At 39.3% G+C, this 27,059-nt stretch overlaps 1 protein-coding gene across 12 annotated transcripts in view; it reads left to right on the top strand.

Annotated features, from left to right (window-relative positions):
• myo18ab (myosin XVIIIA b) overlaps positions 1-27,059 on the top strand; it is a 126,718-nt gene that overhangs the window by 83,429 nt on the left and 16,230 nt on the right. For all 12 annotated transcript variants that reach the window (XM_063492376.1, XM_063492373.1, XM_063492372.1 and 9 more), the window contains 13 exons: positions 91-202; positions 1,577-1,704; positions 2,514-2,668; positions 2,855-2,978; positions 3,580-3,687; positions 3,870-3,962; positions 4,614-4,724; positions 5,938-6,042; positions 6,703-6,849; positions 7,355-7,468; positions 13,903-14,019; positions 14,157-14,240; positions 25,442-25,579. In XM_063492376.1, coding sequence (XP_063348446.1) covers positions 91-202; positions 1,577-1,704; positions 2,514-2,668; positions 2,855-2,978; positions 3,580-3,687; positions 3,870-3,962; positions 4,614-4,724; positions 5,938-6,042; positions 6,703-6,849; positions 7,355-7,468; positions 13,903-14,019; positions 14,157-14,240; positions 25,442-25,579 — 1,536 coding nt within the window. The remainder of the gene's footprint in view (positions 1-90; positions 203-1,576; positions 1,705-2,513; positions 2,669-2,854; positions 2,979-3,579; positions 3,688-3,869; positions 3,963-4,613; positions 4,725-5,937; positions 6,043-6,702; positions 6,850-7,354; positions 7,469-13,902; positions 14,020-14,156; positions 14,241-25,441; positions 25,580-27,059) is intronic.

The following is a 27,059-nucleotide window of genomic DNA, read 5'->3' as shown; positions in this document are numbered from 1 at the left end:
TGGACCTTTTCAAAACCACCTTCTTGATTAATCTTCGTAGAGTTTTGTTGCCATTGTTATAGAAGCTGCTTGTTATCCCTAATCCACCAGGCCAAATTTGACAGCACGAAGAAAGAGATGGAGTCTATGGAGATGGAGGTGATGGAGGCTCGACTCATCCGTGCTTCCGAACTCAGTGGAGAGGTGGATGATGATGAGACAGGTTAGACACAACCTCCCAAGCACAACAGTACTTACCAATCAGGACATAGTGATACTGATCACTCCTGGGTGTCAAGCTTCTTGTCACTAAATCACATGAGTATAACTTATTTATAGCCTCTACACAGTTCCAAATCCTGTTTGTACTTCCATAGATTTATAATTGCATGCAGTAATTCACTTTCTCTCATTTTTATTGGTTGAGCCCCCTCAATACTAAGAGCTACGTTTTAGTAAACCTATACAGTTGTTTTTGTAACTATTTTAAGGTCTATGAGGGCGTACTACTGCAGCATCATTATATCGTGTATGTAATGTAACAAAGGGGAAAAAAAACAACAAGGAACGTTAGTGGTTGCTACAGTTTCTCTTTCAGCAATTCTGTCTTTCACTTGAGGTTTTCTAAATACCTAAAATGAAATTAACACTTGACAATCTCTGCACAAGCTCACATCATCAAATCATTCTTGTGGTTTGTGTTATGTTTTCTGTTCCTTAAATGGACTGTACTTCACATACCCCCGCACAGCTGTTACAGTACCAGTTATTCCAGACTGTTAGAAACACCCAGTGTGTGTTCTTTAGTGGGGGTGCAGGAACCGCAGGGGTAATGTCCAATCGATGCTTTGACAAAAGCCAAGAAAAATCCAATGTGAAGAAGTACATTAGAGATGGATTGGTTCAACGCAAGAACGGAAGCAAGGACTCAGTTCATGACGCCCTGCAGGCCTGCTGCCAGCCGTCTTTGTGTGGCCTGCAGACTTTGTGAAAGAAGAATTGATTCCTCAGTGTCTCCATCTTGCAACAGCTTTTCACTTTTGTACTACAGTAAAGGAAAAATGATGTAGTACCACACTCATGGAGGGGTATTTATGCAGGACTGAAGTGCATTCAGTACCTGTAGGTTGCTCCTCGTGGCTATAACTGACAATAGTATAGGTCTTACTAAAGTGCAGTTCAGAGTATTGAGGTTTGTTGGTAAAATAAGAGAATGTTGAATTAATGGACACTGGACAATACCCTGAAGACGCTCTATAGGGTTTAGTCAGGTAACTTAGCTGGTCATTCAAGCACAGTAATAACACTGTCACTGTGGGCATTTGCTAAGTCCTGTTGGAAAATGAAATCTGCATTTCAATTAAGCTTTACAATAGATGTATGAATTGCTTTAAGATATCCTTGGAGATGTTTTGCCTTGGACTAAGCAAGGTTGACTTTAGTTCGTAGCATCTAAATGTTTTTATTCTCAGCCTTTCAGAATGTCTTTTATGGCTAGATACAGTAAATACATGTGTGGCAGTGAGTACATAGGTAGCACTTGCAGCACAAGTGACAGAGCACATGATGTAGACAGTAAAAGTACGAAATATCACAGGAGGAGAGTGGAAGCTGAAGTATGAGCGAGCAATCAGGGAGATCGAGTTCACCAAGAAGAGACTGCAGCAGGAGCTTGATGACAAACTGGAGGTGGAGCAGCAGAGCAAGCGGCAGCTGGAGAGGAGGGTGAGTGGACACTGATACATATTTATGAACAGAATTCAATTTTTTCTTTACAGTAAAATCTCGGGCTTTATCTTAATTATATGACTCTGATTTCCTTATTTTATTACAAAAACAGTTATTCAGTTATATATATATTCTGACAAGATCAGGTCTCTTAATAATGTGTCATACCAAAACATGCAACACATACTTTCATGGCACCCAGATAACGAGGGTATAACAACATAGCTGGTTAGTTTTAAACACATTAAGAAGGGAATTAATTATTTCAGGTGATGATGTCATGAAGCTGTTTAAGTTCTTACCAGAAGTGTGCATAGCTGTCATCAATGCAAACTGTGACTACTTTAAGGAATTGACAGCAAGAAAGATGATTTGCTTTGTTCACACTTTGCTAAATGGCCTTAACTGTTGTCTCTTCTGAGACTTTGATGATAGGGTGAATCTGGGTTAAATCACAAGTAACATCCTTACTTATCTGATTAGAAATTATAATTTGATTTGAGCATCCATTGCAGTAAGAGTGCTCAGCAAGTGGTAATAGTATCCTTAAGCAAAACAAACACTTGCACTCAAAGCAAGCACATTTATGACTATATAACTGAAAGCATATTGGAATTTTTTTGCCATTAAATCCAGTTTTCTTCTTTTAATTTGAAAACTAATCTCATTCCCCATGTGGTTTTTAACCTACAATGGTCTTAATAAGCTGTTTTAAAAACAATAAATTGCTTGCGTACTGCTTGACTGTATTTTTTATGCATTCATCAAACAGGCTTCTTAACATATTGAGGATACTTTTTGTGCAGATCAGTGACCTGGAGGCTGATTATGAGGAGTCTCAGCGAAATATCCAGCAGCTGAAGAAGAAAGCCCAGCGACTGACAGCTGAGCTGCAGGACACTAAACTTCACCTGGAGGGTCAGCAGAGTCGCAACCATGATTTGGAGAAGAAGCAGAGGAAGTCAGTACACAAACACACGCAGTCAAGTTTTACCTGTCATGTCATCACACAGTTCTATTACTTTACCTACCTCTGCCTGGTTCCTGCAAGGCCCATTAGTAATGGTGTAATAACAACAGTAATTGTAAATAAATTACAGTGTTTTGTGTGTGTGTGTGTGTGTGTGTGTGTGTGTGTTTTTGAAAGGTTTGACAGTGAGCTGAGTGCAGCCCAGGACGAGGTGCAGAGGGAGAGAAGCCTGAGGGAGAAACTGGCTCGAGAGAAAGACGTGCTGACCGGAGAGGTCTTCGGCCTCCGGCAGCAGCTGGAGGTCTGTGTCTCTGTGGTCTACACTGTGGCACGTTGCTTTAGTGAAGGGGGTTTTTCTTTTCTTGGGACTTGGTGCGTTATTTGTGAATTATTTAGTGTCAGATACCCAGCATTTTAAAGTTTTCAGCATCCTATTCATATTTAGATTTTGTATTTACTCTGTCACTTATTGTCTTTGAGCAGTAAAGACAATCAGTATGTTGAGATGAGCATGTGTGATCATTGTGAGTTTAAGGGGCGTATAAAGCTGCAAGAAAAAATAGTTGTTTGGGCCTCCTTTGTAGTTAGCAGGATGGCAGCACAATATCCAAGATTGTACATTTTTATTCTAATTGTGTGTCTAACTCATGCCAAGTCTACAATTTTTTTCCACGGAAACTTGTAGCTCTTGATTGCAGTTGTAATATATTGTAAAGACCTCCAGGTTCATACTGTGCTTGTTACAGAGAACAAGCTTGTAATTTTAACTTGTAATTGTAACTTCCCTTTTGTGTGTTTCCACTTTGTGGCTATGTGTAGAGCAGAGTATCTCAACTTTTCCCCATCGTGCACATGTGGCAGTTCCCTTTTCTGTGTTCTGACTCTAATCACCTGTCCTGCAGGACAAAGACCTGGAAGCTTGTGCAGTCAACCTGAAGCTGGAGCAGCTGGAGGCCGAGCTGCAGGATCTCAACTCCCAAGAATCAAAGGATGAGGCATCACTGGCCAAGGTCTGTCCTATTCCTTTTTTAGTTAGTCAAACCATCCACTCCATCTGTTTGTGCCAGTCCACACCCACAAAAAACCAAAACTGTTCTTTGTCTGTTCAACTAAAATAGATATATGATGGTGCATTGATTTATTAATTGAATATCAGGTATTCATTTTGGAACATCATTTTTTTTCTATGCAGGTGAAGAAGCAGCTTCGTGATCTAGAGGCAAAGGTGAAAGACCAAGAAGAAGAGCTTGATGAGCAGGCTGGTACCATCCAGATGTTGGAGCAGGTACACACAAAAAAGGAAAAAACTAAAAAAACAAAAAAACAACTCCAATTAAAGCTGTATTTTTGCTTAGTAAAAAAATTTATTTATATTCCCAACAAGTTGAATCTGTTCATCTGGACGTAGCGTTTTCAGTGGGAGAAACGTTTCATCACTCATTCAAGTGACCGAGTCACTTTCTCGGATCATGAAGTCATCCAAGTGATGTCATTTGTGACGAAACATTTCTCCCACTGAAAACACTACGTCCATATGAACAGGACCAGCTTTTTGGGATTTCCTTAACTGGATGATTGAGCATGCATCAAGATATTTTAAGGCTATTTTTAGACTAGTATTAAGGATAGTAGTCATGCTTTTTAGATTACAAAGATGACAGTTTGGAACAAAAAGGACATTAAGAGTGCATCCACATCCAAGTCCAGTATCCTGCAACTTTAAAGAAAGTTTTCAAAATCTGCACCAAAATGTAATGATTCTTGTTTTTGTACACATTCAACTCCTTCTGAAAGTCATGCTAGTATATTGCTAGTATATTTTGTGACATATGAATGGCATTGGACACATACCTCCATCAAGGCAAAGATGGAACATTAACATTATGCTTCTTTAAGCCACAGTGAGTCCAGAGCATCTGGTCTGTGTTTCTTTCAGGGTAAGCTACGTCTTGAGATGGAGATGGAACGCTTGCGTCAAACCCATTCCAAGGAGATTGAGAGCAAAGACGAGGAAGTGGAGGAGATCAGGCAGTCATGTAGCAAAAAGGTGAGAAAGTGCTTTTTCACATTTTTTAATACTTGTCAGCAAGTGTTTAGGAGAAGCAGGATTAAAATTTGTGGTTTTGGGCACAGCTAGAGACTAGATCCAGAGACACTGATGGAGAAATTAGCAGTAAGGGCATGCACAGCAAAGGATAAATGAAATGATGACAACAATATGACAAATTCCAATCATGCTGCTATCAATTCAGTGTTGTTTATGGGAGGTCTCTAGACACCACAGAAAACCATTGAACTAACATGTACCCTGTTTTAAATGTTTTTCCTTGATTCTTGATTTTGTGTGTTTCTTGCCTTGACTTTGTGTGCATATTTCTTTTAGGTGCACAGCACTTCAGAGAACAGCTATTGTTTTTAAATGTGCAATAGAATTAAAAATGGTGGATTTGACTTGACTCACAGGGTAGGATCAATGTGTAATTAATCAAAACCTTACTAATAGCCTTCACTTCTTGAAATACTCTGAAAAGTTTGAGAAGAAAGTCCTTTCTTTTTTGAGATTATAAACTTAACTCACCAAGAATCCAGAAACTAGCAAGATGAATTAAATGACACAAGATGTTAAATGGACTGGTGCTAGTACCTGCCTCATTCACCCATTCACACTCATTTATATAAACAACGTGCACCTAAATGCTGTTGTATCTTGTCCAAGGATATTTTGGCATATGACACATTTCCATGTACACATGGGTGACAATGGGGGGAAAAAGGTGTTCATACGGTGTTGGGCTATTACATATTACATGTCACAAGAACAACTTCAGGTCCCCGTTTTGCTTTGGTTCTTTGCATCTCATGGGACTCTGCGGGCCTAATGAGGCACCGTTTTCCCAAAAGTAATTCCCTCATTTGTCGTTTCAGTGATGGTGGTGGAGAGTGCTGTCAATCTTGTCCACAATTCTTCAATAAATGTTTAGTTGGCAGTCTAATAGCTGAAGGCCATAGCACACGATTCCCACTGTTGGCGTACTCAATCTGTTCAATGACAGGGCATTATGATCCCAGTTTCACTTTGTATTGATTTGCAGTGACCTCTCTTTCTAAGTGAACAAATTGAGCCAAACCAGCTTTTATTGACTATTGCTAATCAATAAAAGCTGGCATGTGAAAATAATATTTTAATATGGTGATTGTGTAAAAGGTTGTTTGAACAGTTGCGTTACGAGTAAAGCATCACTGTGTGTGTGTTTGTGCAGCTAAAACAAATGGAAGTCCAGCTTGAAGAGGAGTATGATGAGAAGCAGAAGGTGCTGAAAGAGAAGAGAGAGCTGGAGTCGAACTTTCTGTCTGTACAGGACCAGGTAAATACAATGAACACAGTGCAATGCAACTGGAGCAGCATCTGTAAAAAAAGAAAAAAAAACTGTAAACAAATATCTGACATGTATGACCTGAGGTTTTAGCAAAATTTGGCCTTGTGGACTTAGATATGTAAATTTTCTTCTGCTGATTGCAGATCCAATTTTATATGAGTATGGGCAAATAAATTAAACTTAACAACTTTTCAAGTTGTGTGAGGTTTTTATGTTTAAAATGAACGAGTAAGCTGTGTTATCAAGGGATGTAAGCATCAGTCATTTCGTTTCATGATATTCTTTTAGACTACATTTTTTAGCCATTTTTGCTATTGTATGCTAAGGTAATAATTCATTTGTTTATTCAAACATACTTAAAACATTTGTAATGCAAAAAATATTGTCTTTAGTAAGTAAGAAACTACTGGGAAAGTTTATCTATTAGTTAAAATTGTTACTTTCTTCATATGTAGTGTTTCACTGTAGCCAAATTTAATTTATCAATTCAGAAATTTCAGTTTTTTCAGAAAGCTCTATGTATGCTAGATAATCTAAGGATTCTTCCTTTAATGATAAAACATACTGTGTATTACTATAACTACTATAACTACCATAACTTGTCCCACTCAGTCAGTTGAGTCACACTTTGGTCATCTTGGTTCCCAGGTGAGAGGTGGTGACATAGAGGTTGAAAAGCGCTTGAGGAAGGACTTGAAGAGAACCAAGGCTTTGCTAGCAGATGCCCAGATCATGTTGGACCACATAAAGAATAACGCACCCAGCAAGAGGGAGATCGCCCAACTCAAGAATCAGGTACAGCCACAAAAATACAACTTCATAAATTACTGACAGCAGCAGTTTCAAAAACATGGTATCATCTGTGGCTTGTGGAAAAATGGAAATACCCCTAATCTAAGTAGATAGAAAAACACCAAAGAATGAAAGAAGTCAAATACTGACACCAGCCCATTTACATGTTAACACATTTTATGCTCCTCTTATGGTAATTAGCATAATCTTGGATTATTTTTTGTGACAGTTTTTCAGGCTTTCAGCTGTAAAACACCCCCTGATGTGATTGAGTTATGACTCAAAGCATTAATGTCTGTGGCCTCACTTCAACTCCCCTGTGCCTTCTTACGGGACTGAACCGTCTGAAAACCTCTGATCCAAAGCAGAAGATTTTCCAAATAAAGCCCAGCCACCTGGATTCTTGACTGGGACCAGAATCCATTAAAAAACTGTAATATATCTACTGGGATACTAACTGTGAAGTCGTCCTGAGCTCATTCTTTTCCTCAATGTCTGTGTGTTTCAGTTAGAGGAGTCGGAGTTCACCTGTGCAGCTGCAGTTAAAGCTAAAAAGTCCATGGAGGTGGAGATTGAAGACCTACATGTTCAGATGGAGGACATTTCCAAAACGAAACAGGCGGTCAGTACAGCTCACTAGATTTCCTTCTCAGCCTTTAGAAGGAGAATTTTCAGCATGCAGTTTTAGATGAAGGTTAGGATTCTTCCTAAGAAAAAGCTAAAGCTGTCTCAACCATGTAGGGCATTTTCTTTAAGATTTCATAAGGCATAAGATGTCATCTGTGGTGGTAGCGGGGTATCAGTAGATATGTTGAATCTCTACTTTTAGCCAGAGATTAGTGAGAGATTGAAGACATACCTGTTTCCTGTGAGACCCCTCTGAGCTCATCTTACTCTTTCTGTCCTCTTTTTTTAAATTTTTTTTAATATATTTACATATAAAGAAAATGTAATTTTCATGAAGAGATTTTTCTTAGTCACTGCAAAATACAACTCTCTTCTTCTTCTAAGAAGCCGTTTTTAGCTCTTTAGTTTTTTTCTTAGTTTGCTCCTGTCAGAAACGCTCATAATCTGTTTTGACCTTTATATTTTCTGTCCTTTTCGGAATGACTTATCTTACGTTAAGCCCGGTTCCCATGGTAATCTGGTTTTCACACATCGGTCAGAGTGTGTTTTCTCCTTTCTCCCATGTTTCTCTTGCCTGTCATTTACTCTACTCTTACTCTCTGTATCTATGAAGTTTAATCTCCTTCTGGTTCTTCTCCTGCCTGTTAAAAAGAAACAACTGTCTATCACACAATGGTTGTTCACGTATTGCTAAAACCAATTTAAATAACAAAAAGATTAACTTTAATTTTAGGTGAATATTATGCCATTATAGTCAGTCAAATCATGGAAGGAAGGATGGAATTAATGAACGGATGGCTTTACATATCAACACTTAATCATCTAATTATATAATAAAATTTTCCTTTGGCTTTCTATTAATCTGCTATACTTGTGAAGCCTGCTGCACACTTCTAGTCTTTTATTTATTTCATTGCACACTGTACTTGAAGCCAGATGTAGAGAGGTGCAAGGTCAGCCATTTGTTTGTACTGAAGGTGGTTTGAAGAGTTTTAGCTTCTGGTAGTTTCTGCATTTTCACATAATCACCATAGAGTGTTGCAGTGACTTATAGCTTAACTTCTTCTACATAATTCTTTATAGTCAATGAGCAAAAAAATGAAATGAAATAAGTAAAATATAAATATATATTAATTACACTGCGTTGCAGAAACAGCTGATCAGTTGAGTGAGTCAGTTGTAAGAATAGAAAAGTGTCATATAAATACCAGTTAATTCTAAGACACCTGTGTTCAGCTGTTTTTATTCTTTTATTCATGCTGCACTCTGTGTGGGTGTTTTTAGCTTTCTGCAGTCCTTCCTGGCTGGACGTGTAATATATTATTACTTCCAGTGCCCAACGTACCCTTTCCCCAGAGCAGTGGTGGAAAACGTTTTACTACTTCCATGTTTGCTTATGGGTCCAAAAAAAAGGTTTTACCTTTTATATTTTTAAATATTAATATAAAGGTTTATTATTTACAATCTTTATCATCTAAATCTGCAAAATAATAAGCTAGTAAACCAGACAACAAGAAAAGAAAGCATAATTAATTTAGTGTTTCTAGTTCTCAGGTGAACTCATAACTGGGCTTGGTGAAAATAGCCACTGGCACAAACAGGCCAGCAGGTGGCTAGAAAACTGGCCCCACACGTTTTTTTCTCGTTTCCACACCAGTTTAGCCAGGGGCAGGTGCTTCGCAAAGTAGTTTTGTGCCAGATTTGCATCAGCAATGTGCATTCACAACTGTTTTCTAACAAAGTTCCAGCCTTTGTTATATCGACATCACCATGAAAATAATAGAAATTAGATTCTGGTGGCTCTTTGTTCAGCTAGCCAACTGTGACCACCAGATGGCAGTAAATAACAGGATGAGTTCAAAGAAGCAACATGAGATCATTTGTGGAGCAGTACAGTTTTATCGATACCTATTTTTAGATTTCACTGGGCAGGCAGTGCTTGCCTTGCTTGTCCTGATGTATAAACTGGAAGAAAAGGCACTGAACATTCACTTCAGTTGCTAATTATTTCTAATTAGTGTCATCGTGAATGCAGGTTAATGAAGAGCTTCGCTGAGAATTCAGCTGCATGAGCATTTAGATTGAGCCAACACAGTTAAATCTGGACAAGATAAAACATTTTTGTACTAACTGAATTAGCAGAGAAACCCAGATCATAGTTTGGAAAATCCTATGTACACCAAAACACCACTGACATTTCATTTTTACACACTCTTTCAAAAATACTTTTGAATGAACAGCTGACTGGCAAAAAGGAGAGAAGATACACTGTAATCAAAAGGCGATTTCTTAGTCTTTAGTATATTTTGTCACACTTGTATGTTTCAGATCAACAAAGAGCATTTTGTATTTGATAAAGGTAACTTGTGTAAATACAGTACATGTATTTTCTTACTTTTCATTTTATTTATTATTATTATTACTCGAAAAAGGTTCTCCAAACCTACCTGACCCTGTGTGAAAAAGTAATTATTACCAACCTAATAACCAGTTGTCTGACTCTTTGCAGCAAGAACTGCGATCAAGTGTTTGATATTGGTGGCAATGAGCCGTTCATAGTACAATGGAGGAATTTTGGCCCACTCTTCTTTAATTCAGTGACATTGGAGAGTTTTTGAACGTGAAAGGCCTCTTTAAGGTTATGCACAGCCATCTCAATCTGATTTAATTCTAAATTTTCTTTAGACAACTCCAAAACCTTTATTTTGCTTTTTGTTGAGCCATTCAGAGGTGGACCTCTTGCCGTATTTTGGATCATTGTACTGCTGCATAGCCCAAGGGTGCTTGTGCTTTAGGGCACAGACAAATGGCCACCATTCTCCTTCAGGATTTTGAGGTAGAGAGCAGAATTCATGGTTAAATCAATTACGGCAAGTGGTCCGTCACACTATCCCCACCATATTTGCCTCTTGAAGTCTGTTTCTTATTGATGAATCATGAACTCCTGAGCTTAAATGAGACAGGTGAGGCCTGCAGTTCCTTAGATGTTGATCTATGTTCGTTTGTGACCTCCTGGATGATTTGTTGGTGCGCTCTTGGAGTAACTTTGGTCGGCTGGCCACCCTTGGAAAGGTTCATTATTTTTCCAAGTTTTCCCTATTTGTGGATAATGGTGCTCGAAGTGGTTTGCCTTAGAAATTTCTTTGCAATCATTTCCGGAGTGATAGATGTCAGTTACTTTCTCTGTGGCATGGTGGTTATCACTGTTGTCTTGAATAAGAATAACCAGAAGAGAATGAGTGGATTATTTTTAATAGGTTAATGCATAATGTTCTTCCTCTTCAGACTTACTCACTGTATGTGTTAAATTAGAATGTATTATGGCCTCTGTCCCTCTACCCTGGATGTCTCAGCCGTCACTTGTTCTTTCTCAGGTTGTTTGGCGAACGTTGAAAAGTGTTGTACTGCAGAAAATATTCATCTTGGGATATTAATACTGCTTAACTGTTTTGACAGAATGTGTAATCTATTCAGTAAAATGTGAAGGAAGAGTATATAAGATGAGATAAGGAATCAAGCTCACTGTGCCAGCAGCTGTTTGTTTTTGAAATGGTATCTTTGAGAGTGACCTCTTCATGCACCCAGCTTGCTGGAAAAGTAAAAGGCTGTGAGAACCGATAACAGAAATTGTAATTACATAAATGGAGGATTTTTTATGCAGCCCTAACTACATGAGACACTGCAATTCAGTAGAAATAAAATCATGCAAATAACATTTCTTTTAGATGGTTGCCGCTTGCATGCCTCTCCCATCGTAATTGCAGTGTTTTGTGAAAATTGTCACACATGTTTTCAACAGCTTTATTTTTCCACAAAGAGCTCTAGCAATCTGAGAGGGAAAATAAAAGAGAAAAAAACAAAGAGCCCGGCCATGTAATTGGGCTGAAATTACACTAACAGTCTATTGTTAAATGTGTTAAATGAGAGTTTGATGCTGGTTACTGGCACTTTTTTCAAGTATCCATCACATGCTCCAGAGATGGAGATGCATTCACAGCTTTTATCAGCACTCAGCACTGATAAAAGCACTCGACAGTGGATTAAAAAAAGAAAGTGTGATATGTAAATGAATTTGCCCCAGATTCCGCATGGATATTTTTAGTGCATCAAGTGCATCTTGGTACACCTAAGCACTTGGTGGTTTTAATAAAAATAAATAGAAAAATAAAAATAAAATGAAATCTTAGCTTTATGATCTAAATCCCGATTTTGAAGCTATGGATGTTTGGATCATTCTCTATCCCATTAGACTGTTTTTCACTAAGCGCTGAGTGTCACTAGCTCTTTGCGTTAACTCTGTGCCTAAATTGATTTGTTAACATTTTCACATAGTCACATTAGTCATGATTTATTAATCCATTGCCCTGCACCAACAACCTCTCCTCTTATTTTGTATATTATCCCAGTCATTACAAAAATAGGATTATTTCAGGCTGCCAGTCTATTAATTAGGTATGTTGGTTATATCAGGGAGCTTGAATAACCTCTGGTGAGTTCTGTGATTAGAGCAGCCTATGTAGGCTCTATGTCAGCCACATCTTCGGGACTGCATTGTGGCCTTTCACAGATTTAGCCAGTCACGCAGTCCATTGGAACAACTGTTGCAGATGACGTGTGGAGCCCAAGATTTATCCTGGTCACCCAGCAGACAGCCAAAGCACAATTTGTATATCTTCTTAAGGTTTGTGGTAATTGGGCGACACTGTGCTTCCGTCATGAATGAACCACACACGTAACAGAAACTGTCTGGATGATTAATACAATTTCTAGACATGGTAACAACTAAAATCAATCACAATTAATGCCGTCTGTAACATAAAACACAGGGAACTGTTGTTAAATCTGGTAATACAAATTATTTTACACTAATTATCTCAGTCTGAATGGATCCAGTCTCTTGGAGAGGGCTGGACTCTGTTCCAGTCTGGAGGCAGCTGGCAGGGATGAGCATTTTTGTATCCCCCTGAGTGTGCTCCCTGTACATTGGGAATTTTGCCAGCAGATGAGAGGATTGTTTCCCTGCAACTTCGGATGTCCTACTGTCTTACTGGGAGACCCCAGTGCTCATGTGAGCAATCACAGCGAGACCTGAAGGACAGTGTGAGGAAAAGCCTGTAAAGTGGTCTGTTATTAGACCTGTGCACATAACAGTTTGTCTGTAATGAACACCGTCTTTGAAGGATGTCCATAAGATCATGTGGCATCAGGACATGTGTTGCAGGTCAATTTTGTATGATTGTGACGATAAGATTTGTAATCATATCATCCACTCTGTCATATGTTCTGGACACTTGGGTGAAGAGAGGACCTGATCACCGCCCAGTGATGAGTTGGATGAGGTGACGAGGGATGATGTCGGACAGACTTTGCACACCAAAAATTTATTGTGATGGTGTATTGTGAGTAGTGTCTCTGAATCAGGGAAAAGTGACTGCCCCAAGTGGAGGAGTTGAAGTATCTTGGAGTCTTGTTTATGAATGACAGGAGAAAGGAGCAGGAGATTGACCGATGAACTGGGCCTCTGCTACTTTGATGCTGACAACCTCACTTATGGTCATGAACTCTGGCTAATGACTGAAGAATGAGATTGTGGATATAAACTGCAGAAATGAGCTTTCTGCAAAGGGTCACTGGTCTCTCCTGTAGATTTAGGGTGTCTACACACATTTTATGTTAAAGATGGTACATCTGGTGCGAAAGATGCATAAGAAAGTTTACTTGCTCATTTAAAAAGATCTTAAAAAGCTCTGAATTTTATATACCACTCTTGTTACTTATCCAGTTCCAGATGCCCGTTAATGGGATTAATTATAATGCAAAAATACTGCACAGTGAGTAATGCCGTAATTTAAGGCCATGTTATCTCCACTCGTTTTCCAACATTCTTTTATATTTTCATTCATTTTACTTTGAAATATATTCTGCAAGATCTTAAATTACTCTTTTGGTAGTGTTGTTTTACAACATACTAATTGATAATAATAGATTAATAGATGTTACTTTGAGTAATTGGACATGCAATATTGTGAAAAGGTATTTATGCCCTCCCTGATTTCTTTCTTTCTTTTTGCAAATTTTAATATTAGAAAAAGTTAATCTGAGTAAATGCACAATGAAAATGTTAGATAATGATTTAATTTATTAAGGATATAAAGTTTTCAATCCTACCTGCTGTTGTGTGTAAAAAAATTGTTAATGATCTGAAACATTTACGTGCAAGAAATATACAACTAACTAAAAAAAAAAAAAAATCAAGAAGTGTGCAAATACTTTTTCATGGCATTGAATAGGACCAAGAATTGTATAGGATTTCCTACCTCATCTAAATCTTGTGAAGACAGTTTAATTTTTTATTTCTGGAGAAGCAGTTGCCTTCTTGCTCTGTAGATCTTTGAAATATCTTTTTTTATTTATTTATTTTTTTTTCAGCTGGAGGAGCAGCTGAGTCGTCTGCAGAGGGAGAAGAATGACCTGCAGTCAAGAATGGAGGAGGACCAAGAGGACTTCAATGAGCTGATGAAGAAACACAAGGCTGCTGTGGCCCAGGTATGATTTCTTTCTTGTTTAATGTACACTGGCAATAAAAAGTTTGTGATCCATTTCAAATGATCATTAAATCCAATAAAATGTTGTCTAATCTTAGATTTGTTTCATGCCTTGTTTTCCATTTTTTGGGGTTTCAGTCAGCTCAGAACCTGGCTCAGATCAGTGACCTTCAAGCCCAGCTTGAGGACGCCCTAAAGGAGAAGCAGGAGATTCAAGAGAAGGTAGATGATGACTTTTGTTCTTGGCATAAAAATGGAGAAGTGGCATGGTCAGCCAGGCTTTACTCTGTCTAAGAACAGAAAATGGGAATAATAATAATATAATAATAATAATAATAAATGGTAGAGATGCAAGCAGTATGTTTTTGCTCTATTTGAGCACTCAAGTTCTCCAAGCATGTGAAAAGATGGGAAAGGAGTAGCATAATTTAAAAAAACAAAACAAAACAGGAGGATAGAGTAAGTGAACAGAAATTCAGTCCTTTCATCATCAAAAAATAAAAATAAAAAAAATAAACATTTTGAATTAGACTCTTTAAAAGTCAAATGTGAACAATTTAGGTGGATCTGTTTTAGGGATATTTCATCTTCCAGAGGACTCCATTAGGTCTTTATGGTTATTCAAGTTTTGCAGCGCTCACTTAAATATGGATAGCTTAATTCAAACAGTGGGTTGGTTTACCTTTTATGTTTGGTAGTACAACCAGTGTAAAACTAGGAAAATCTTGACACCCAATAATTTTTCTGTATCATATTGTATGCCAGGGGTAGGCAACCTTTCTGATGATGAGTGCCATCTAAAATTTCCTCAGAAGTCAATGTGCCATATGATTGCATTAGCAATAAATTTAATAACGCTCTATATTAACAGTTACACAATATATAGAACCACTTTATAGAATTATATTTGTTCGCAGATGTTGGCAGCTATCAGCGAATAGTTATCAGCTATTTTGAAACAAAAAAAAGAGACTTTTTAAACATAACAAGAACTCCATAACAGCAAATGAACTGTACAACAGAAAATGCAAATGCTATTTATAGTCTCCTCACAACAATGATAAGAAAAATAAACTGTGCCAATATGGTATGTTTGTTAATACAGGGATACACATGTTAATGTGATCTCTGGTCTCCCACTCAGAAACACAGGTCTCCGAGTGTCCAGCATTCAGACGGCTGCCTGAGGACACTCTTCGTGTGAGAGAAATCTGCTCACACAGATATGTAGAGCCAAATACTGTCAATAATGCCTCTGCAATGTTCTGAGGACAGTTTAACTAGTCAGGTAGTGATATCCAGCAGGTGAAAATGCAAGCTCCATGAACACGCACAGCTGTGGATTCCAGCCGCTTTCGTAGTTCTGCAAACTTTGACCCCACAGAGTCGAGCTTTTCAGTTCAATCAGCTGCATGTCGATGTCCTCTGTGTCCAGCCAGTTAATGTGAGACAAATCCAGCTGCTCATTAAAGCTTTCTGGTTTGATCAGAAAAGAAAACATTGGTCCATACACCTGAAAATCCCAAAAACGCATTGTGAATTCTGTCTCGAGTCTACGGATTTCCATGGTGCTGATGCTGCGCTGAGCGGACAGCTCCTGAAGCATTTGAAGTGTCGGAATGTGGAAATTTCAACATTGCTTAAAAAACCGCCAGCTAGCAACGTCCCTCACTAAGTTATTTTTAGCCAATTACAAGTTTAATCTGGTAGTTGTGTTTCTTAGCTAAGATACCGTCATTAAGAAGCGGCACAACTAATGTGTCTATGCAAGCTAATTTGCGATGTGCACCGCTGGCCCAGCCATTTATTTTTTAATGCTTTAACTGCTCAAATTAATTCACTGCATGTCGTGCCCAGGGCTGGACTGGGACAAAAAATCGGCCCGGGCATTTTGACTAGAGACCGGCCCACCAGGTATTATAGGAAAAGCCATAAAGCCTTTGAATGAAAACAGACGCTGTTGTGACAGCGATGTACACTGTCTTGTTGGTATATGTATGATTTATATACATTTTACATCAGATAAAAACTTTGATTGTAAGATTCAGATAATTATTTAATAAAAGCTAGATATTTTAAATGAGAATAAGAAAGAAAAGTATTTCTTTGTGCCCCCCTCTCCCTGTTAATGCCCCACCTGGCCCCCTGGCAAATCTTTGCTAGACCCGCTCCTGCACAGTTACCAGCTGTCAGCTACTTAGAAAAGGATCCTGGTGTTATTTCTCAGAAACAGTTTATAACTTCCCTTCAACTCATTCATGTCACCTAAAGGTAAGATGGCGCCTGTGTGTTTGGCATGCCGTCAACCGCTCTTTTTTATCTGTTTGATTTTATTGTTTTTAGCTAGAGCTGGGCGATATAAGATTTTTTCATATCACGATATGTTCTTTTCATTTCAGGCGATAACGATATATATCACGATAGATTTATCAAGATTTAAATGTGCCGTTGCTCACAAGTAAAATGTGAAATAATTAGCAGCTTGTTTTAATTTAAATATTTATTTCCCATAATAAGTTCAACAGGGTAGATGTACTTAAGGAACATGAGACTTCAGTTTCAGATAAATAAAGGCAAATATTGCAAACTATACAAAAGGCAGGACAAACAAAACAGACTACTAAATTGTCAATTCCACTTAGAAACAAAGTTTTAATTCTAAAAATAAATCTTAGTTCGTTTTACAGAAGAACAGACAAAATTGACTAACTTTTGTCAATATCAAATAAACCGAGAACTAAAAGGAAATTCTCAATCTCTCCTTGTTGTATAGCTTAGCTTTTCAAACAGTTCTAACAGTTACTTTAGTCTGACAAAAGCCGAATGACGAATTAGCGCTTTCAGTCAGAGATTGAGCATGCACCGGTTTATTGTATTTCCAGACTTGCTACTCTGTTTTTTGTCAGACTTGAAATAGCCGAAATACCTTCACACTACGGAACTTCTGTGGCCGCTTCCGTTCGACAATCTCTCCGGAATTGGAACCAGCATCTGTTTTTTTCTTCGGTAACCTTCGCTCACGCTCTCGGTTGATTTTTCTCTAGTCGGCACACTCATTTCCTCCATTACCCGGACCGCCCGGCTGGCTGCTTCCCAAACAAATACACATGTGCGCCTTGGCACTTGTGCTGTACATAACAAGTCACGTGACGTGACACTGCGGCTGTGATTGGTTCGGCTCTGCGCTACTTAATTTGGATTGGCTGTTCTTTTTTTTCTTTTTTTTAAGAGGACAAGAGAGATGAGGCCTATCGCAATAGTTTAATTTTTCTATCGAGAAAAAGTTATTTCGCAATACATATCGTTATCGTTCTATCGCCCAGCTCTATTTTTAGCTAATGTTGTGCAACATGTCAGTTCAATACTGTCGTATGATCGCCAGACTTTATTGGAAATCGGCTCATCCACCAAAGTTTCAGTTTGGTTTGGTAAAGATAGCCAGGGTTTTCTGCCTCCCTACCTGGAAGCAGTACCATTGCGCTGGCATCCCCTACCACTGCCACCAGATATGCGGAAGCGACGCAGGAGACGGGGTACCCGTGGAGGTCGCCTCGTTAAGCTGAGAATCCGGATTTCTTACCTTCCTCACGATCTACGGTCCGTTCGTCAATCTTTTCCACGACTCTTGGTACCATCGCGTGCTCTGGATCCTGTGGATTCCTGGTTGGTTCCCGTTGTCGGCTCTATCGGGAGCAGCCCTGTTAAATCATTCCCTCTTCGGCATCTGCGTTGGAGGGGAATGGACCGATCAAACCTTCGATCGGTGGATCTGGTTGTCACTACCCCGGAGGTCTCCGAACCAGCTCCCCTCAGGTTGGGTTTAATAAATGCCAGATCGGTGGCGAATAAGACCTTCATCCTGAAGGATTTCTTTTCTTCCCATGCATTGGATTTCCTCTGTTTGACTGAAACCTGGAGTTCACCCGGTGAGTTAAGCGTTTTTTCTGAACTGCTGCCCGCCGGTGTTCCAGATCTACTGGCGTTTAGATTAACTGGCGTTGGTCGAACAGATGTGTGGCAGTCTTGCGTTTCAGGAGCTGCTACCGACAAACCAGCAAAAAAACGCCAAATGTGTCATCTTTGACACTTGTGAGGTTATCTCAAACACAATCCGTCAGTCTTGATGCTGTTGAACAACAAAATGTTTAAAAATGTCGCGAGTTTACCTGGTGATATCCTCATGCGCGACGCGATCGCGAAAACAGCAAACAATTAACACCACGCCGATGTTGTTCACAGGATAGCAAGAGTAAACGATCGGGAGACTCTTGTCGTCGTTATCGTTCCCGTCGCATGTTTTATTTCTCTGGTTTCAGCGTTTTTGCTTCACAACTAAAGCGTGCAGTTTACTTTGTGTGCACTAACATGGACTCGAGTCAACCAGCGCCACCTCTGGCCAAGTGCCACAGCCTACAGCCAGATCAACTTGTGACACACATCTGCAGCACGTTTGAATTAGTTTCATGCACAATACATTTGTACCTTTCAAATGTGTCTGTTTGTGCGTCATGCAAATAAATCTTTGAAAAGAATGAAATGATATCATATACTCATTATTGGCCTACATTTGTACAAAATTCCAAATTATATACACAAAGTCATAGAAATCATCGCTCCAATTGGTCATCATGAATTTAATATTCTCTTTTTCCATAACAATGAAATACGCCTTGGACAAATATGACACATCAATATTTCATTAGTGTTGTCACATCACATCCTGTAATCAGAGTCTGCCTGTGTCTTTTCTCTGGAAATAATTATTTCTGCCAATATAGGCAATCCATCAACATGGCTGGAGAGTTGGTAGTTATATACAGTCTGTATAAGTGTGGTCAATCTAATGAACATTTGTAAGGTGATGGCAGTTACTGTGAATTTACAGCATTTACACAGTGATTAGTAATAAAAAGTCAGTGACTCAGGTGTGTCGATTGGTTTGTCATCCGTTTTTGAGACTGGAGGAGATGTAGATTTAACACAAACCTGCAAAAAAATCAATGTCATTTTTTTGTTTTTCAACATAATACAAGGGTTAATTTCCAAAACTTGCATATGATCTTCAATTTGTAGCAGATCCACTATCACATAGCAACTGGAGCAGTTTCAAATGAGGTCAGTCCACTGCTGCCACCTGTGGCCAAGTACCATAGCCTACTACTAGATTAACTTGTGACACATCTGCACCTGCTGCTATGATCACATTGAGTAAAGGCTGAGTGGCTGCACTTACCCCTGGTACATCCAAATCTACCCACAAACATGTTGAAAGATGCAATCCCAGCAATGTGGATTGTCAACACTAAAAACAATCATTAAGCAAAGACAACAGGGATCAATTTTTTCTGTTTATTTAGCACCCACTACATTTGTAGTCGCCTTCTGCACAGGGGAAGTCCACACACACTGTGTGGTACCACCTTCCGTAGAAGGTGCATTCAATCTGAAAGATTGAATGAGATTGTCAGAGTCATTGTCTGAGTGTTTATTACTAATCACCTGCTGTACATTCACAGTAACTGCCATCTCCTTACAAATGTTTATTAGATTAACCACACTTATACAGACAGTATATAACAGCCAACTCTAAAATGTGTGTTCGCAGAGAAAAGACACAGGCAGACTCTGCTTACAGGATGTGATGTGACAACACTAATGAACTACTGATGTGTCATATTTGTCCAAGGCGTATTTCATTGTTATGGAAAAAGAGAATATTAAAATCATGATGACCAATTGGAGCGATGATTTCTATGACTTTGTGTATGTAATTTGGAATTTTGTACAAATGTAGGCCAATAATAAATACATGATATCATTTCATTCTTTTCAAAGATTTATTTGCATGACGCACAAACAGACACATTTGAAAGGTACACATGTATTGTGCATGAAACTAATTCAAACGTGCTGCAGATGTGTGTCACAAGTTGATCTGGCTGTAGGCTGTGGCACTTGGCCAGAGGTGGCGCTGGTTGACTCGAGTCCATGTTAGTGCACACAAAGTAAACTGCATGCTTTAGTTGTGAAGCAAAAACGCTGAAACCGGAGAAATAAAACGTGCGAGGGGAACGATAACGACGACAAGAGTCTCCCGATCGTTTACTCTTGCTGTCCTGTGAACAGCACCGGCGTGGTGTTAATTGTTTGCGGTTTTCGCGATCGCGTCGCGCATGAGGATATCACCAGGTAAACTCGCGACATTTTTAAACATTTTGTGTTCAACGGCATCAAGACTGACGGAGTGTGTTTGAGATAACCTCACAAGTGTCACAGATGACACATTTGGCGTTTTTTTTGCTGGTTTGTCGGTAGCAGCTCCTGAAACGCAAGACTGCCACACATCTGTTCGACCAACGCCAGTTAATCTAAACGCCAGTAGATCTGGAACACCGGCTGTGCTTATTTTAGCGCTCCGAGAGCTTCTGGTCGTGGCGGGGTTAGCTGTTGTTTTTAAATCACACTTTGAGTTTAAGCAACTATCCTCATGGACACGCCACACCAGCTTTGAACTTTGCCTGTGTGAACTGGGCCACTCGCCTTCATTGCTGTGTGCAATAATTTATCGGCCTCCTAAATATAACAAGGAGTTTTTATCTGGGTTTTCGGAGTTTCTTGCTGACTGTGCATCCCGGTATGACCAGGTCCTGCTACTCGGTGATTTTAATATACACGTATGTTGCCCAGGGAAGCCCCTGGCTAAGGAATTCATGGACCTGGTGAACTCTTTTAATCTTGTTCAATCTGTTAAATGTGCCACTCAAGAACGTGGTCACACATTGGATTTGGTGTTATCGTATGGGTTATCTGTCTGTAACTTACATGTGGAGGATGCTGTATTCTCTGATCATATGCCCATTTTATTTGACGTTGTTCCTCTTAGTCCTGTTGTTAAACGGGCTGCACCTATGCAATGCTATCGTGCCTTCGGCTCAGATACTGCTGAAGATTTTTCAACAATATTTGAACAACTTGTGTCCAGTCCCTCTGAGTCGTCCTCCGTAGATGGATTACTATCTCATCTGGACTCTGTTTGTAAATCTGCCCTTGATGTTGTTGCACCAAGGCCAGCCCTTGGCTAACCGATTTTACTCGAGACATTAGAAGAGAATTTAGGAGATGTGAAAGACAATGGAAAAAGGACAGGCTGTACGTCTCTCTGGAAGCTCTTAAGATGAGCTGGAAAGCTTACCAGAGGGCAGTAAAGACCGCCAAAAACTCCTATTTTTCACAACTTATTGCTGTTAATTCACATAACCCTCGTGTTCTGTATAATACCATTAATTCTGTACTGAATGCAGAGGACCATGTTCTTTTGCAATCTTCTGAGGTTATGTGTAGTAGGTTTCTTAATTTCTTTGTGGATAAGGTCGCTAGTTTGAGACCCTCCACTGTATCTTCTGTTGACCCGGCTGTGCATGTTCCCTGTTTAAATTTGCTGATTGCTTTCCAACCAATTGTTCTACCTGAACTAAAGAAGCTTGTGTTAACTGCTAAACCATGTGGTTCTCCGAATGATGTCGTTCATCCCCGTTTTCTGAAAGAGGTGTTTCCTACTGTTGGACCACATATTCTGAACATAATCAATACCAGCCTCTTGTCAGGTCAAGTACCAAGTGAGTTTAAGCATGCAGTTATTCATCCCTTACTTAAGAAGCCAGGCTCAGATATTTCAGTAATGTCAAATTTTAGACCCATCTCTAAACTTCCTTTTCTGAGTAAGATCTTGGAAAAGGTTGTTCACACTCAGCTGATGGATTATCTAAACAACTCTCAAATGTTTGAAGTTTTTCAGTCCGGCTTTAGGCCGTTTTATAGCACAGAGACAGCTCTCATAAAGGTTATGAACGATATTCTGGTAGCGACGGACTGTGGTAAACATGTAGTGCTTATACTACTAGATATGACTGCTGCATTTGACACAGTGGATCACGACCTGCTGATCTCTCGATTACAGCATTGTGTGGGCATTTCTGGCTTGGCACTCCTGTGGATAAAATCATATCTCTCAAACGGGAGCTTCTGTGTTAAGTTGGGCTCATCATCGTCCTCTGTGGCCCCTCTGTCATGGGGTGTACCACAGGGATCTATTCTTGGGCCATTACTGTTTTCATTGTATCTCCTGCCACTGGGTGCGATCTTTCGTAAACACAATGTTTCATTTCATCTATATGCTGATGATTGCCAGCTTTATTTTCCTTTCAGTCATTCTGATAGCTCCCCAATTAGACTCCTGCTTGGTTGCCTTAGTGATGTTAAGTCATGGATGGCTCTAAACTTTTTAAATTTTAATGAACGTAAAACGGAAGCAATTGTGTTTGGCCCGAATCGTTCCTCTGATATCCCTGATGTTGACCTTACTGCTCTGACCCCTCGCCTGAAAAGCTCGATTACCAATCTTGGGGTAAAATTCGACTCTGCACATTACTCCGGTCCTGGCCTCCCTGCACTGGCTTCCAATTGAATTTAGGATTCATTTTAAAGTTCTTTTATTGGTTTTTAAATCTTTAAATGGTCTGGCACCTGCATATATGTCTGATTTGCTGAAGCCCTATGTCCCCACTCGTTCGCTCCGGTCAGCTGAGCAGCTGTTGCTCTCAGTCCCCAAATCACGGCTAAAACTGAGAGGAGACCGAGCGTTCTCTATTGTGGCTCCTAAGCTTTGGAATAATCTTCCTCTTTACATTAGGCAATCGACATCAGTGATGGTTTTTAAATCCAGATTGAAAACGCATTTTTATTCACTGGTTTTTGACTCAGTGGTTGACTGACTTGTATTTACTTATATTTTATTGTTTTCGTTGTGTTTATTATTTTATCGTATTTATTATTCTTATGGTATCTATTATGTTTCTATTGTTCAGCACTTTGGTCAGCCTTGTGTGTTTTTAAAGTGCTATATAAATAAACGATGATGATGATGATGATGATGAAAGGTAAACCCGTTTCTCCATCACCTGTTCAGCTCTGATGATTCAGTAAGGACATCTCCTGGTTTCATCTTCATGTTTCCTTCTCACCACATATCCAAACCGATATCATGACCAGCAGCTTTTACAGCTGTGGCTCCAGCAAACATCAGCTGATACTAGAAATTAATATTAAATAAATTCTAACAGCAGCTGATCAAGCTTAAACGTGCTGCTGTTGTTTAGCGCGACATCCGCTGGTTTCCTCTTTCTGGCGCAAAGTGGGCGATAAACAAACAAGAGAGAAATGCCGATCAGCTGATCATTGATCAGTTTCATGATTGAAGTAGCAACAGGAGAGGGAGGGGGAGAAAATGAGAGAAGAAGAGGCAGCTGTGCAGCGTAAAGACACAGAATAACTCCAGCTTTGTGTCTTTTTCCATTCTAGCTGAAGTACGGGACAAACTGTTCCTTTTCAGCTCAATACGAAACGCGTAATATTTTCTCTGAATGAGGGACCATTCCATTTTTTACGGGACGGTTGGCAACTCTACTAACTAACCTTATGAATAAAATGATCTTATCTCATCTTATATACTCTTCCTTCACATAAAATAAAATTATAAAATAAAGTGCATGCGTGCCCAGGGTTGCCGACCCCTGTTGTATGCTTTGATGCAGCCATGAGAGCATTCTTTCTAAATGAAGCCGTGCTCCTGCCACGTTGCGGCCACCAATTTTCCTGACACTCAGCAGTAATTAGACCATTTACTGCTGCCTAAGAGCTCAGAATAGAAACTGTGAGCACTATATGATCCTGTGACAATCATAGTTTCATACTGTAGACCCTCTGCTTTCCTCACACTGAAAGTTTCTAGAGTTTCTGCTACTGCAGTTCAGTGAAAAATCTCATTTACAGAATATGATTAATGTGTACCTCTCCTCAGCCTGTTTCCTTTGCTTTTGCAGCATTCTCTTGACAAATACAATCCTCAACATAACTAGCAAAAATACGACCTACGACCCTACAGGAAGTTTTTGCCAGGCCTACAGAATTTATTTGCTTTGTTCGTGTATAGAAATACAGAGGTGCATGTTAATTTATCATGTTATTTTGATGGCAAAAACAGGTGTTGATAAACACCAAACAAATAGTACATAAATGTGTTTATTGTTGTTAGTTTTTGCAAGCTGCATATTCTTTGACAAAGTAATCAGTTATTAATCAGTAATAATTAATTAGACTTTTTTACATATATAAATGAGAACACAAAGTTGCACTGCACTAAAAATAGTTTAACAAAATGTATTTAGAAACATACATGTAACGTAACAACATACATGTAACAGATAGCATTGCCATTTATTTTGACATTACACCAAACATAACATGTAGAATATATAAGAGGACAATTCACAGCCGCACTAGAGCATAATGTTGTTCATTTTTAGATCATCTACAACAGCTCATATATATATAATTGCAAGCAGTTAAGTGTTATAAAAACAATTCTCAAAAGTTATATAAATGTTGATATTCCTTGTAGCCTAAGCAGTTTATATAGCACGTTTCATCCAAACTAGTTAAGGAGCAGAGATATATGCATACACTGTGATCATTATAAGAAGATGCATGTGTCATTCACGCAACATTGACACTGACAATATGGGACACAGATGGCCCTCTTGGTTTCCATACTCAGGCAAGCACTACTGTCATCCTTGTAATGACTGCAGCTGCATGATCTTTTTTTCTTCATCAGACACATTAGTTGAACCCAAATAAAAGGAGACAGAAACACATTGTTTGGTTCATGTGTAAAGAGGGAGAAAAGTGAAAATGGCACAATGGCTGTTTTAGGGATATTTTTGTTTTTCATTTTAGTTTAGTTTCACATACTGTAGTTTCTAGTATGTTTTCATTGAAGTTAAATAAGGTGATTTCAGTGTTGGTGTTAGTGTGTTTGTGTTTACTGTATCATAGAAAGCATTCATCAGAGATCATATTTAAGGAGTTTGGAACAGCTATTATAAAATGAACACTTGGTGACTTATTGACACACTGAGACATTCTCGGTTCCAAGTACCAAGCATCCTCAAGATGGTTTTGGGTTTTGTAAAAAGGAAAAAAAGAATAAATTGACAAGATGAACAAGAAGGCATTTTCTGTACATTTTCTGTTAAGTTAATCGTTTATTATTAAGTGCTTTCACTTGCAGTTTCTTCTTGAAGATCAGTAATTTTAATTTTATGTAGATTCTGTTTTAAATGGGAAACATTTTAGGACTTAAAAAAATAGATGCTTGAGGTGCAGTTTTACCAGGATAGTAAAGGCAGCGTTGAGGATGTGTAAATACCTAGAGCTAGGTGTGTCTCCATAGCCAACAAAGTTCTAAATGAAAATAGCTGTTAAACTTTTGGAATGTAAAGAATTGAACTTGATTAGGAAAGCTCAGAGTTAGACAGTGTGTCGCACTAAATAGTAACATCAGCATATCTACATTTGTGTCTTAGATGCAAGCCCTCCAGAGCCAGATGGAGTTCCAGGAGCAGTCCATGGTGGAGAAATCCCTTGTCAGCCGGCAGGAGGCCAAGTGTCGTGAGCTTGAGACCAAGCTGGAGTTTGAGAAGACCCAAGTCAAACGCCTAGAGGTAAGAGCTAAACACAGGTTGGGTGCTGCTGGCATTGGTAGACATTTTTGAGAGGCTGGTGGGAGCATGAAAGATCCTAATAACGTCAGAAAGAAACTGTAGAAACAGAAAAAGGTCACCTTATGAACGTATTGCACTCCAAAAACATATCTATCAGTGTTGTGCTAAATCATATAATCTGTGATAATACTTATATATAAAAGTGTCATGAGCAGCATGATGGTGCTTATATAGCATTGTTGCTTCACATCAAGAAGGTCATGAGTTTGAATCGACTAATCAACAGCACCGTTCTGTGTGGAGTTTGCATGCTCTCCGCTTGTCTACATGGGTTCGATTTGAGTATGCCAGCTTCCTCCGACAGTCCATGCAGTTAGTGGTTAGCTTAATTGATGATTCTAAATTGACTGTAGGTGTGAATGTTTGTCTGTTTCTCTGTGTTAGTCCTGCAACAGATTAGTAACCTGTTAAGGGTATAACCTGCCACTCATCAACCCCGAATTTGATAGGTGGAAGAATCAGTGTATTTTTGCTATAGCAATCCCATGTGTTTAAGTTCCCTAGTCCATGCTACTAGGCAAGGCATGTCTGAGGACAAGAGCTACTTGACAGCCCTTCACTACCTAAAAGCATCAGCATATGCTGATCCCGCAACGGTCAGCCTGTCAGTCAGCTGCCCGGTTTCCAGCAGTCAGTCATTTGGTCAGCTTTTGTCTCAATCTGCATGTATGCAAATATCCCAAGAGGGGGCAAATACTAGTCATACACATTGAACAGGGCCCAATAGAGGATGTTGGACCCTGAGGCTACCCTCTTGTTTGGTTCACCCACAGTTTCTTTGTTTCTCTGTTTGGTCAGAGGCATTCATACCAGGGGCCTGTTCAGGGTCATTTTGCAGGGCTCTAGCAGTCCTCATCCTGTTCCTTCTTGCACAAAGGAGCAGATACTTTTATTGATGATGGTTTAACAACCATCTACAGACCTGTCCAATTCTCCAAGAGTATGCCCGTCTCCTGGAATCTCCTCTTTGCTCTTGAGACTGTGCTGGGACTTTACAGTAATACAAAACTCCAACAATCAGACAACCCCCTATGAGAAAGCACTTGGCAACGGTGGGAAGGAAAAACACTCTTTTAACAGGAAGAAATCTCCAACAGAACCAGGTTTAGGGAGAGGCAGTGATCTGCTGTGACCACTTGGGGGTGAGAAGAGACAAAAGTGGACAAAAATAATGAATAATTACAAAGTTGTGTAAACCTTTTGGAAATGGAAATGTACCATCCTGGTGGAACTAAATTTCCAGCTAATACTGTGTCATACTACCAGTAGTGACACTAAACCTAATCATACCATCAGCTGGGTGTAGGGATGGTGGTCAGTCAGAACATCGCTTTGGCCCCAAATTTGGCCAGCAGTGTTTTGCTATAAACTTTGATACCGATTTTCAACCACACAATTAATGTGTAGGTCCACCTCATTC

The sequence above is a fragment of the Pelmatolapia mariae genome, linkage group LG14 (genome assembly GCF_036321145.2).
Source record: "Pelmatolapia mariae isolate MD_Pm_ZW linkage group LG14, Pm_UMD_F_2, whole genome shotgun sequence".
In the NCBI taxonomy this organism is placed as follows: domain Eukaryota; kingdom Metazoa; phylum Chordata; class Actinopteri; order Cichliformes; family Cichlidae; genus Pelmatolapia; species Pelmatolapia mariae.
Note: the sequence above shows the minus strand (reverse complement) of the source record. Positions and strands in the feature narration are given on the sequence as shown.